The sequence below is a fragment of the Pieris brassicae genome, chromosome 2, assembly GCF_905147105.1.
Source record: "Pieris brassicae chromosome 2, ilPieBrab1.1, whole genome shotgun sequence".
NCBI lineage: Eukaryota > Metazoa > Arthropoda > Insecta > Lepidoptera > Pieridae > Pieris > Pieris brassicae.
In genome coordinates, this window is record NC_059666.1 from 13,377,927 (window position 1) to 13,390,843 (window position 12,917).

The 12,917-nt window shown below is 32.5% G+C and overlaps 1 protein-coding gene across 5 annotated transcripts; it reads right to left on the reverse strand.

Moving 5' to 3' along the window:
* Nucleotides 1–124: 124 nt before the first annotated feature.
* LOC123720900 (sarcoplasmic reticulum histidine-rich calcium-binding protein-like) lies at nt 125–12,722 on the reverse strand. 5 transcript variants are annotated; one of them, XM_045677733.1, is made up of 21 exons: nt 12,617–12,722; nt 12,190–12,234; nt 11,155–11,193; nt 10,638–10,673; nt 10,059–10,094; nt 9,330–9,374; nt 8,123–8,164; nt 7,944–7,967; nt 6,971–6,994; nt 6,841–6,888; nt 5,767–5,778; nt 5,029–5,076; nt 4,626–4,643; nt 4,515–4,532; nt 2,741–2,761; nt 2,642–2,671; nt 2,295–2,312; nt 2,195–2,224; nt 1,604–1,645; nt 1,386–1,406; nt 125–299 (listed from the first exon to the last, which is right to left on the reverse strand). In XM_045677733.1, the coding sequence occupies exons 1-21, from the start codon at nt 12,671–12,673 to the stop codon at nt 231–233; spliced, it is 723 nt and encodes a 240-aa protein (XP_045533689.1). In that variant the 5' UTR covers nt 12,674–12,722; the 3' UTR covers nt 125–230. The 5 variants fall into 5 exon arrangements, with proteins under 5 accessions (XP_045533689.1, XP_045533691.1, XP_045533692.1 ...); XM_045677735.1 differs by lacking the exon at nt 5,767–5,778; XM_045677736.1 differs by lacking the exon at nt 2,295–2,312.
* Nucleotides 12,723–12,917: the final 195 nt, after the last annotated feature.

A 12,917-nucleotide genomic window follows, 5' to 3' on the forward strand; every position in this document is an offset into this window, starting at 1 on the left:
TTACTATAATGTATGTACTTAGCCACCGCATTATGCACTAAAACACACGTAACTCACGTACATTTTACATCGCGATAGAAAGGGCAGGTTCATGAGACAAAGATAAAGAAATGTAGCAAAAAAATAGTTTCAACTGCAGTTAATTTATTTTTGCATATGCTCCAATAAAACGCTATCTTAAGTTAAGCGGCGAGTCCAATGTCCATTTTTTTAAGTACAAAAGGTTTACATCACAACTGGTCATCGTCATCGTCGTCATCATCATCACGAGCACGGAGATCCTGTCGATCTAGTCCCCTCTGGAAAAAAACATTATTGCATTAATCGGATAATCTCTCAGACTCAGAAAATGTAAAATGTGCTAGATGCAAAAATTATAAAATTTATTTATTAGCTCTGTAAGATGTTATTAAATTATGTTAAATCTGTTTTTCATAAATACAGCTATAAAGTATGCTAAAGCTATGCGACACATTAACGTAAGTTTTGCAAACATAATAGTCAAAATAGATACAAATTTAATGAGTTTCTTGGTTTTTTTTGTATACGAAGTCCCAAAATTACATATTGAATTCGATTCGTGGAATTTCTACAGAAATTATTTACCAAAATGTGAACTGAACTGTGTTTGATTAAGTAAGCGATAGATCCCATATAAATAAATATATAAACAGGGCCGGATTTAGAGGTCTGGAGGCTCGGGCAACAAAGGAGTGGAGGCCCCCTGGTCCCAAGTAATTTACTAAATAAAGTGAACAATTTTTTTAGGCGAGTTTTTCAATCAATGATTTATTGTGAAACTAAGTAGATTATTTTTGTTTTTCAAAAACATTAAAAAATATATTAAAGCAAAAGTTGTTTACTAATGTTTACTACTCGGAATTTTAAACATTTTTTTCCGGAGTCTCTATTGAGAGCCTTGCTTTTGTAGAGGCGCAGAGGTAACCCCGGTTGCCCTACCCTAAATCCGACCTTGTATATAACCTAGTAGTTCAGAATTTCAGTTCCTCCTCTGTTGAGAATATCCATGGGCGGCGATATCACTTATCATCAGATGAGCCTCCCGTCCGTTTGCCCTCTGTTCTATAAAAAAAAATATCTCATTCGAATTATTTGCGAATATAACAGAATAAACACTAAGTATCTAAATCTTGATATATTCGGTAGTGGGCTGATTAATTTTAAAAAAAGCGTTGTTAAGTGACTATCTGATACCTAATCCGCTTTACAATAAGCAAATATCTAGAAAAATCTAAAATTGGAAGTGTTATATTTTAATCGTGATTTATTTTAGAAAAGATGGTATATATACTGTAGATATGATGTAAATATGATGTGGTGAACTTTAATTAATAAATAAATCGGTATATGTTTTTAATACTTACCAATAGCACATAGCCATTATTCTAAAAAAGAAAGAATATTATCATCTAGAATATTAATTCTAAAAAAATCGATTGTATTGTATGGTGTTATTACAAATTTTAAATAGACACGAAGTGAATCAGTCTGTGTATTGTATATCTATTATAAAGATCCTTTATTATTATATCCTTTAATATTATTAAGAAGCCTTTCTTAGTAAGATTTTTAATATACTTACTGCTTTGATTGAAGGCACGGGCACCAGGTCTTTATGATGGTGCTGATGGAAGAAAAACATGAACATTAATATTACATAATTAAGTGATTTTGTTATTTACGCTATAATAATAATAAAGAGATTTTTACGTCTGTTTTTTCTCTCGGCCGATGTCTACCGATAGCAAATTGAATGACGTGGATGGAAAAAGTAATACGTATATCTTATTATATAATACCTATGCAAGGAACATATTTAATTTTTTTATTTATTTTACATGAATACTAATATTACTATTCTTGTTTGGTAATTGTTTACTTTAGCTGAGGCTTATTATATGAATAAATTCTTTTACACGCGGGTCAAGCAAGTTAACACAGTTTTTAATGGGTCTTTATTATCTTGTAGAAGAACAATGTTGTTTTAAAATGGCTCATAGTGACGATTTCAAATAAGAATGAAATTCTAGGCACGCTTTTTTATATTCTGCTGTTAAAATTTTTTCGAGGCGAGAAACAGTGTAGTGTATATATTATTAGGTTGTTTGCATCCAACATAATGCAGTTTCAGACTGAAAATGGAAGTCTTTTCTAGAAGAACTTAAAAACTTACCACTCTACTGGCAACTTCACTTGGAGTGAACTGTAACAAATTACACGTTTAAAATAAATATTTATACTTATAAAAAATACAAAATATTTCAATAACTTACGTATTTGAAGTCAATACTCTGGTGAATAGAGAATAATTATTACGTTCAGGTAAGTAGAAACAAAAAAATATTTTACAAGGAACCTAACCCATCCCAGTCTCGAAATTTTGCATAACCCTTAATTTGGTGATTACAAACCCAAAATATTTTTTCAATTCGAATCATATCTTTATAATTTGTAAACCAGTGTTTAATGGATTAAACAATTACATTTGAAAAGCTAATTTGTTTTCGCATTATAGTATTTGAATAGATTTACACTCAACATAAATGTAATTAATACAATTATTTATTTAAGAAAAATACATAGAAATTAATTTAATTATAATCATTATTAATTTACTTACTCCCAAATTGTGTGCGCGCGCACCGGGGCTCTGTAAAACATAGTGTTTTAATTGATTGTCTATCATAGACTCATTAAACTCTTTGAATTTTTTTATTACATTTCTTACTAATGGCGGGTTCTGTAAAACAAAAAGGTATTGGTATAAATAAAAAAATATTCTATAGGTAATATATAAACAAAATTATGTCTAGATTAGGAAGCATTTAAGTTCGTTAAAAAAAAGCTGAGCGACGTGAGAATGTAAAATCAAAGACAACAAATGCATTTCGTTCGACTGTGATTAGTCAGAACAATAGTGTAGTGGAGTGTCCACATATCATTATTTTCAGATTAAGAACTTAGAAGTCGCTTTGTCACTAGCGGGTTTTCTGATAGCACTGCCATTTTGGACTGTTTGCACTCTACGTTTTGCGATCAACGGTGATTTTTAATTTCTCTGGAATTTTGGCGAATCCAGGTTCGCACTTGCGAAAAGGACAAGGGAAGCAACGGGAACGGGCAAGCCGACAGAATTTCCGATTCTCCCATTGCTAGCTCGTCGGCAGCATCATTGCCGAGATATGTTAAAAGGGCATTCCACTGTAGCGTAATCTAGTTTGTCAGGGTTATTGCCTCCAGTGCATGGTGTTACTTCAGTATAAGTTTGTTGTTCGTCTTTTTGTTTTCTAATTTAATACTGAAATTATTAATTACTCTCCGCTGTACACTTCTGGGTTTAGATAGAACGACATATTCACATTACAAAATCGATTCAACAAAAAATAAATTTATGTTGATATCGAGAGGTGATATAGCGCCGATCAGTATCTCTCTCTTCAATCGGCAGCTCATGTCTAAGCGTCGTGGTCAGCAACGAAGCATCTAGAGCGGACTATCTGCTTCCATCGGTTTCTGTCCAGCGCCTCTTTTATGACAGTGTTCTGTTTTGAGGACAATGAGTCTTTCACTTGATCGGTCCGTCTGGTTGGTGAACTGCCACGTGATTTTTTCCTTCTGTGTTACAAACCAAAATCAGTTTCTCTAAATTCTTATCGCCTCTGCGCATTGTATGGCCGAAATAAGATACGCTTTGCTGGCATATGGTAGATACATACCATACGGTAGATACATACATATGGTATGGTATGCAGGCACTAGAGCCCGTATCAGTCTTATTTTGGTTTTGATACCAAGTTATCTTATCTTCCAGATGTTGCCTAAACGTGTCATGGCATCTTTAGCCATACCGATTCGCCTTTTTATCTCGGGGACCAAGCTGTCGTCGTTAGAGATTTGTCAGTGTATATGTAGCTAATTCAGGGTTGATAGAACATGTTCCTCTTCCCTAATTTTTACACGTTATTTCCCTTTAAAAATGTGTCAATTACCGATCCTATCACCAAGGCTCCATAATTTCGCATTACCCTAATTGCGGCAGTAGTCAGCAGTAGGCGATATACCCCATTTGACGCTTAGCCACTATTTATATAACGCGATCGTTGCTTTATTTAGTGTCAATACAATACAAGTAAGTCTTATCGTTTGATGATTATAATACGGACATGCGCGTCCTTGTTTAGATTGTCATTTTAAATTCTTGGCAAAAACGGCTTCATTTTGATTGGAAATCATCTCTATCAATTAATGTGCTTGATAGACACGGTGTTGTCACTACATTATTTTCGCGGTGCATAATTTAAATAAAAGTTTAAACTTTGGCACTTTGTTTGATTGTAATTAGTCAACAGCATCTAATCAAATCATAGACACGCAACTGAACAATCTTTGGGATCTATTTACAATTAAACGAAACTTCGTTCCACGTTTTACATTATCACTTCCTTCAGTTTTTAAGGCTTTACTTCAAATAATTTTTTTTTATAATAACTCACGTAACCGACTTTCAATACCTGTAAAATATTAGATATAAATTATATATCTATTGATATAAATAATAATTTCTATATGCAAAAAAATTACTATAAAAATTCAAATTAACGTACGCCGCGCCCATTATATTTCTGAAATGAAATAAAATTATGATTTGTAATTCAGTCTAACTTAAATATTAAATTTAAAAAAAAAACAATGGCACTACAACCTTTATAGGTCTGGGCCTCAGATTTCTGTATCTGTTTCACGATCATTTGTTAATCGAATAGGCAAGTAGGTGATCAGCCTTCTGTGAATGACGCACGCTGTCGACTTTTTGGGTCTAATGCAAGCCGGTTTCCTCACGATGTTTTCCTTCACTGTTCGAGCTAATATTAATTGCGCATAGAAAGAAAGTCCATTAGTGCACAGCCGGGAATCGAACCTACGACCTCAGGGATGAGAGTCGCACGCTGGAGCCACTAGGCCAACACTGCTCAACTACACTTAAATATTATTTAATTTAAAACTTACCGCTGCTAAGTTGTCTAACTCCTTCGCTAGAACATCGAGGTTTGAATTCTAAAAAAAATATTATATACCAATATTATTTATTAAGTTGTAAAGTTAGAAAGGTTTGTAGTAGGTCCGGTAAGTCCGGTAAGGTCCGGATCTACTGAAACTAACTGAAGTCTCTTAAATCAATAGAGGCCAGGTATTTGTGACCATCATAGGCTATAGACTCATTACCCTAAAAATAATGTTTCATGGGTTACGGGATACGGTTGCCCGTTCGAAGGCCGGGGAAAATGTACATGCTTTCACCCATAATAAATAAAATGCAAATTAACCACTGGCGCTGTACACACCTCAGATTTCTGTATCTGTTTCGTTTGTCAATCTAATAGGCAAGTAGGTGATCAGCCTCCAATAGCTGCCACACGTCGTCGACTTTTTGGGCCTAAGGCAAGCCGGTTTCCATCACCGTTCGAGCGCATGTTAAACACCCGTACATAGCCTCATTAAATCTCTCATGTAAGATCCGTATATATCTTAAGAATTGTACAACACAGTTGGGAAACTAATGCCTAATTGACGACTGTTCAAGGAGCAGTAAAAAGCCTTTTATAGGCTCTTTATGGAATTTAAACCTTACATAAGATTAGTAATGGTAATGTTTTAAAATACTCTTAATACTATAACCATTCACTGAACTCGATGAGGCCTCACATACAATTTCATGGAGCAAGAAAACGGAAGGTCCATACTTACGTCGTCAGTTTTCTGTTGAAATTTTATAGTATATTTAAAGTGATTTGATTTAAATCATACTAAATTATATACAGGGCATCCCAAGACTATAGGACATCAAGGGAAAGTACCCTAAATATAGATGGGATATTTTGCTAAAAGAAGAATTAATTTTATTTTAAAAATTAATTATTACCTTCAATGATTTTCTAAAAATTACTCACTGTCCTAGGAAGCATTTTATTAAGTGGGAATTTATTTGCTCAAAGCTATCTATGGAATGATTATTCGGCTATTAAAAAGTCTATGTCGGCTATAAATAAATAATAATATGTCAAGGCAATTCACAAATAGATAATTTTCTTAAAATTTTGTTGAAATTTTTAGGCAGTTCCTTTCTTTAAAATACTATGTTGTGACTTAAGAAGAATTATTTTTTTTTGTTCATTCTTTCTTATAAAAGGGTTCTTTTTTTCACATTGAGTCTGTTCGATTCCCAGATGAGACAAGTAATTTTTAGAAACTCATTGAAAGCAGTAATACTTACTTAAAAAAATAATATAAAGTTTTCTCAGGATGTTCCATAGTCTTGGGACGCTATGTATGTTAACAATATTTTTTCAAGCTACAATAAAGTTTGTCTTAAATGTGCATGTTTTAAGACAAAAGCTCGAAGTAATAATTCAATTATTTTTTAAAGGTTCATCCCGAGGGTAACACAGTCTATAGAAAGTTTAGTATGAGAAATATACTATTAATAATTTTGACCAGTGTTGGCCTAGTGGCTTGAGCGTGCGTGACTCTTATTCCTGAGGTCGTCGGTTCGATCCCCGGATGTTTAAAGAAGTTTCAGTATATGTGCGCTGTTAAAATTCGCTCGAACGGTAAAAGAAACTGGCATGCCTTAGACTCAAAAACTCGAGCGTGTGTTTTAGGTACAGAATGCTGATCACCTACTTGCCTAGAAGAAGCAAACAAATGATGATGATGAAACAAACAGGTGCAGGAATCTTAAGCCCAGACCTAATAATAACCTATTATATCATTATTAATACTATGAGACACTTATATATATAATAAAATTAGTAAACATACTCTTAGTTGTTCATCATTACGATCATCGTCTGGACGGAGGTTATGTCTCTAAAATTTCAATATTTAGTTTATCAAAGATATATTACAAGTCTGCCATTTCACATAAAAACAGATTTTTTTAGATACATACGTTTACGTCAGCTCTCAGTCGGTTCTAAAAAAATAGATTTCATACATTTCGATACCAAAATTTAGAGCTCAATAATTAGGAAAGAAAAAAGAATTAGCGAAATCGGTCCAGCCGTTTGTTCATGCGTTCACCGTGGCCAAGGGCAATTGGGATTAATTTATATATATAGATGTATTCCATATACGCCTATATATCTTTAGAGTAATTGTTTTATTGTTATATATATACCACTTAACTTAGTTAAATGTATTGAATATTTTTTATTGTTTGTTTCCTTTTGTACATTTTTGAACCTTTTTCTCTTGATATACTATCTATTCCATCTCTGGCTATATTTTCAGTGTAATTGTTTGATATTATATATAACTTTTGTTAGATGCAGTATTACGACATAAATAAGACATTTTTTAGAAAAGGCAATTGTGCTTCCAATCACTACGACGTGCTTCCACCAACGACTATATAAATCAATACAAAATTTTGTAAAAGTTATTTTTTGTAACGCCACCTATATGTTTGCTTAAAATCCCTGCGATGGTTGCAGGAAGCGCATAACATCCTTTCTCTACAATTTAAATGTAGTACTCAAGTAAACCAAAGATACAAGTATAAATACTTAAGTGTTTCATTGCACTGGTTTTGAATCGGAGTCAATAAATACGTATATACCAATAAAACATAAATTTATATTTATTACTAGCGGATCCGACAGACGTTGTCCTGTACACGGGTCTTATATACATCAAAAAATCGAAAAATGTAAATCATTCTTAACTCCATTCAAAAACATAAAACATTTCATCAAAATATATCAAAGACAAAAATCCTAGATAGTGACTGCGGCGCTATCTGCCAGGCTGATTTGTGAATCTAAACCATAGTGGGTGCCACCTAAACGCATTCAGTCGTTTAAGAGGAGCTCAGTGAAACACACACGTACAGTAGATTTATATATATAAAGATAAACACTTACATCATCATCGCGGTCGTCGATAAACTGAAAAACAAAAGTAAAGAAGCTGTTTACAATCAAATTTAATTCATACTTCTGTCTTTTTTTTATTGGAGAGATTGGAGGTTCCAAAGCTGCTCTTTTGCGACCTGTTTTCATAAGGCTATGTAATAATGTAATTTACAATCTACAATTATTACCTTTAGGCTAAGTTCTTGCAATCTTCTCCTTATTTGCTGTTGCTGGAAAAGATTTGTTTTCTTTAACTCAATTTAAGTGCAATTAAGTAATATAATATTGTTATTATACATTTATTACTAGTGGCTAGAATTCGTAATAATTTTCTAGGGTCTCGGGGAAAACCTCTTAAAAATTATTAATACTACAGATGCAATGTGTCTGAGATGAGCCCCATTCGGGTCACTTGTTAACGATAGTTTCATAATCTATACGTCAATAGAAGGAACATTTTGTTTAGATTTTTCACTCTCGCTTCTTATTAGCTTAATATAATTAACCAAATAAGTTTTTAATACATAAATTGCTCGTTACTTTTGGTTCACAGCCAACATTTAGCTAATATTTACGAAAATTATTTCTAATTAAGCTGTAGGGACTCTCATCACTCATCATCTGAGTTCGTAGTTCGATTCTCGTCTACACACCGATGGACTTTTATTATATACGCATTGTACATTCGTTCGAACGGTGATAAAAACATCGAGTCAAAACAATAATTAAAAAATATTTGCCGATTTCTGAGAAACTCGATTCAGTCAGTGTATTTGGTATGTTTTATTTATTTATTAACACTTCGTTACATATCAATATAAAAATTGAACATAATTATATGAAAAGGATGGCAACTGGCGGTATATTTTAAGTAAGTGTTGTTTAAAGTACCTAAATTTTCATAAAAAAACAACTTTTTGTTAAAATACATTTAGCACAAATGTAAGCGTACTTAGGCTGTCATCTAACACATTCTCTAATAAAACATTGAAAAAAAATCTGCTGGTTTTTGAAAACTTTATTCGGTCAGTGCACCATGCACTGTATGAGTTTAATCATGACATTTCGGATTGAAATTCGCACGTTAGGCTAGGCCCAAATATTTAAATAGTGGTGGTAATGAAATTGACTAAGACACAAGACTTCAAATTAATATGAAGTCATGAATGAGATATCACGAACTGTCGTCGTCCAGCAGTCCGATTCCTCATAATCTCGCTGGTCTCCGTATTGTATTCGTTGTATATAATTGTGACAGGTTTGGGTAGACTAGGTAAGTATTTCGTTTTAAGTGGAAGAATTGTTAGTAGTTTAAGGTAGTATGTAAGTTATAGACTATAATTATTGTTTGATATGTATGTTATAAATAAACCTTTTACTATAGAGAATAGATACCTGTTGCCGCCTTTGGTCATCGTCATCATCATCATCGTTATCTATCTGTAAAAAATACAAACATATGTTTATTAAATCTTTGGGGATTTATTTTAGTTTTAGTTTAGTTTTACTTGGTTTACGTAAACCAAGTATCAAAACACAATAAGTTGTAAACAAGTAAACGACATCAATATCTATAAAAATATCAAATAAATTAATATTTATATCTGTATGCTTGTGATATTAAACACAAATAGATTGATATAAGTTTTGTTTTACCATTAGAATTAGACTTAATCCTGAGTAAAAAATTGTCAACGCGTAAAAAATTCACTATAGAAATTTCTTAGGTTTGTACAAAATTATGATATTATATGCATATTGCGCCAACTCTCATACTCGCTATATATACATTCATTAATATATGTTTTTCACAGAGTATTTTCTTGAAATTCTTGAATAGGAGAACCGAACCGAAAACATTGTCTTTCTATCTCCTTATTCGTTAAAATATTTGAATAACACTATTAATTTCCTTAATATCAATTTTTTTAATAATTTTATTATTAGTATGTAGGTTACGAAAATTGTAGATATTGTCTATACATTAATTTCTGGGTTTGCATGCTGTTTGCGTTAATGATATGCTAGTATCAGTATTATTTTTCCTATCACTGTTACTGAATTTTAATTGCAAGGATTATGCATTTTTTTTTGTTATTTTTAAAGTTGATAATTTATGATTACCTGATGTTGATGATTTTGAAGCCATCTTCTGTGATGCTATAGAGAAATTAGAAAAAAAAATCACTTTTAAAATATAGCATACACCTTAATAAAACTACTGCCATCTTGGAAAAAAGATTATATGAACTCGTAAGTATCAATTGAGAGGTTTCAGTGTCTGTTTCATAGATTGCCTTTCTTTAATAAAAGATCAAGTTTCTGTCCTCTATTTATGTCAAAAATGATAACATGTTTCACAAAAATTATTTAATATATATAATAATTAAATGCAGTGTTGTAATCAAACTTTAAGCATTTCTCAAAAGGCACGACAATTTTGCGTATCTTAAGTAACAATCTGGTCTTTTACTTTGTCTAATGTTATATCATCAATTGCCACATATACGTTTGAGAGTCCGTTTTATTTATTTTAAAAGATGAGAAGCTTTGAGTCAAGATACCTTCCTAGAAACCGCAGTTCTTTATAATGAAGAAGGCAAGCTTCTGTGACACATGGCTTCGATTTATCTCTAAATATGTGTATAGAGTCAAATACGGTACAATACTATCTTTAATTAAAAAGTGGACTATGGCGAATACCTGTTGCAGGTCATCATCATCATCATCGTCATCAATCTGTAAACATACACAGTTAAATATTATTTATTTATTTCATATATTTTTTGAAGTGTGTAACCATTTAATGAGCGTTTCTATTAAAATACAGACAAAATATACATTTCATTTTAAGCGCAAAACAGTAACTATATACTCGTCTCTTATCTGAGATAATTTGACGTAAAGACATTATTTATTTATTCACAAAAACACATACACCAATCCAATAAACGAACAAAAACGATTGAACGAAAATAAATTAAAATAAAATACACAACGTATGATACACAATATCGCCACTGCGAATTCAGTTTGCGAAAATAAAGATGTCAGCAGTGTCGAAAGATGTCGAAGTCGCGTACCATTATGACTTAAAATCAAAGAACACTAAGATCTACGGACTAACGAAGTTGTGGTCGACTCGTGCAGGCAAAGACGCCTGGCTATCTATACTACTGGTATGTAATTTTATATTAAAATATCAACTAACTAAACGTACCTGGTGATGTTGCTGGAGCCTTCTTTGAGCGCGTGGTTGCTGACATAAGAAATAAAATTAGTTATTTATCATGATTTAATTAGTTATTATAAATTATCATTCAAGTGAATCAAAGGAAAATATAAATGTTCTTGTATAATCGTTTGCCTAAAAGGTTGCATGCGAGGAAAGCTATAATTATAGGCTTATGAACATTTGTTATCGGGAGGAAAAGAGGTTGGTATGACAATAGAAGATTTAGGAAATAAACACCTAAATCAATTATTACCTTAATCAATTGGGCTTGCTAAATTATGGTTTAGGTTTTTTTTTGTAAAGAAGCCCGTTATTAGACCATGTTTTGAAATATGTTTTTGTCTATTTTCTTTATAGAACAGGGGCAACCGGGCAGGGTTAATCTGATGTTAAGTGATACCGCCGTCCATGGACACTTAATGCCAAAGGGCTCGCGAGTGCGTTGCTGGCCTTATAAGAATAACGGTACGCTCTTTTCTTGAAGGACCCTAGGTTTATTTGTTTTACAAAAGTGGTTGAAATGTGATTTAGATAGACTTCTAAGAAACTGTCTTGTTTCTTAGAAGTCTGTCTAAATAAGGATTTTTACTTTATGTACTGTATATATAATGCGTCACTCATTTAAATCATAAATATAGCGTGGTATGTCATGCAATTAAAACATACGTATATTTCGTATGCCGAGCGCTTAAAACCACTTCGGGTATTCATAAAGGCCGAATTTAGTTTGTTAAATTTGGTGAAAAAAACGCGGAACGCGATAAAACGTGGAGAGAGAGGTAAAAAACACGTCGAATCGTGAACCTTCGGGGCAAGTCGTTAAAAATAAAGTCATATTTAGCTCAGGAACAGACACGTAATTGAAAGTGGAGCATCAAAAATGAGATTAGTACTCAGCAATGCTCAATATTTCTTAAACCTAAAAATATTTGACATCTAAATTAAATTATTTCTCTTAAAAATCAAAAGACAAAATATTTTGAATCTAGAATTGTATTGACTAAAAAGTGAAAGGCAAACCTGTGGTCTATTATCATCTAAGTCGTGATGGTCATCGTCGTCTGGCTGTAATAAAAAAAATCCTCGTCCTATATTTAAATTAATAATATTTCCACTGGTATCACTAATTCAATTCTTGCCCGCTGGTTCCCAGTGAACATGAAGTAAATTTAAATTCAGATATAATGTCTGCAGTCCTGCTCGCATCTACCCCCGGAAATATAAAGAACCCCTCTTAGTCCTGTTCCAAGCTTTGTTTTCATATAATCAGGAAGGCCTTGAACCCTTGACAGAATATTTGTTTTAAGTTAATAGTTACAGAAGATATGTTTCCATAATGATACAGAAATATGTTTTCATTCCATTTAACAGCAACCATAGTTGTTACGTGGATTCGCTTTAAAAGAACGATTTCACCTAGGATATTATGAACGTAACATGAACTCACCGTAGGCGCTGCCAAGACCACAGCAAGACACAGACCAATGACAAACAGCCTCTTCATTATCTTAACTAGAAATGCGAAGAATTCGACGCATTTCCATATAAATACAACTGGCGTGTATAATCGTTAATTACTATACAAAATGCGATTTGCACCGTGAAATTGTACATGTTTCAATTAATATGACATTAAAATTCATACCTTAATGATAACATTAAAATTCAACTCCATAACCAGCTAATTTCAAAGCCATTAATAGATAAAAGTGATTTTAAAACAACCGGTTCCGGTGACTCCAGAGCTG

Bases quoted from the DNA above. Each gene is read 5' to 3' on its own strand.
- LOC123720900 (XM_045677731.1), bottom strand. From the start codon at position 12,673: ATGAAGAGGCTGTTTGTCATTGGTCTGTGTCTTGCTGTGGTCTTGGCA. The intron at 9,375-10,058 runs GTAATCATAAAT...TATTTTTTACAG, and splicing joins TTCAAAATCATCAACATCAG to ATAGATAACGATGATGATGA. The intron at 7,968-8,122 runs GTAATAATTGTA...TTTGTTTTTCAG, and splicing joins TGCAAGAACTTAGCCTAAAG to TTTATCGACGACCGCGATGA.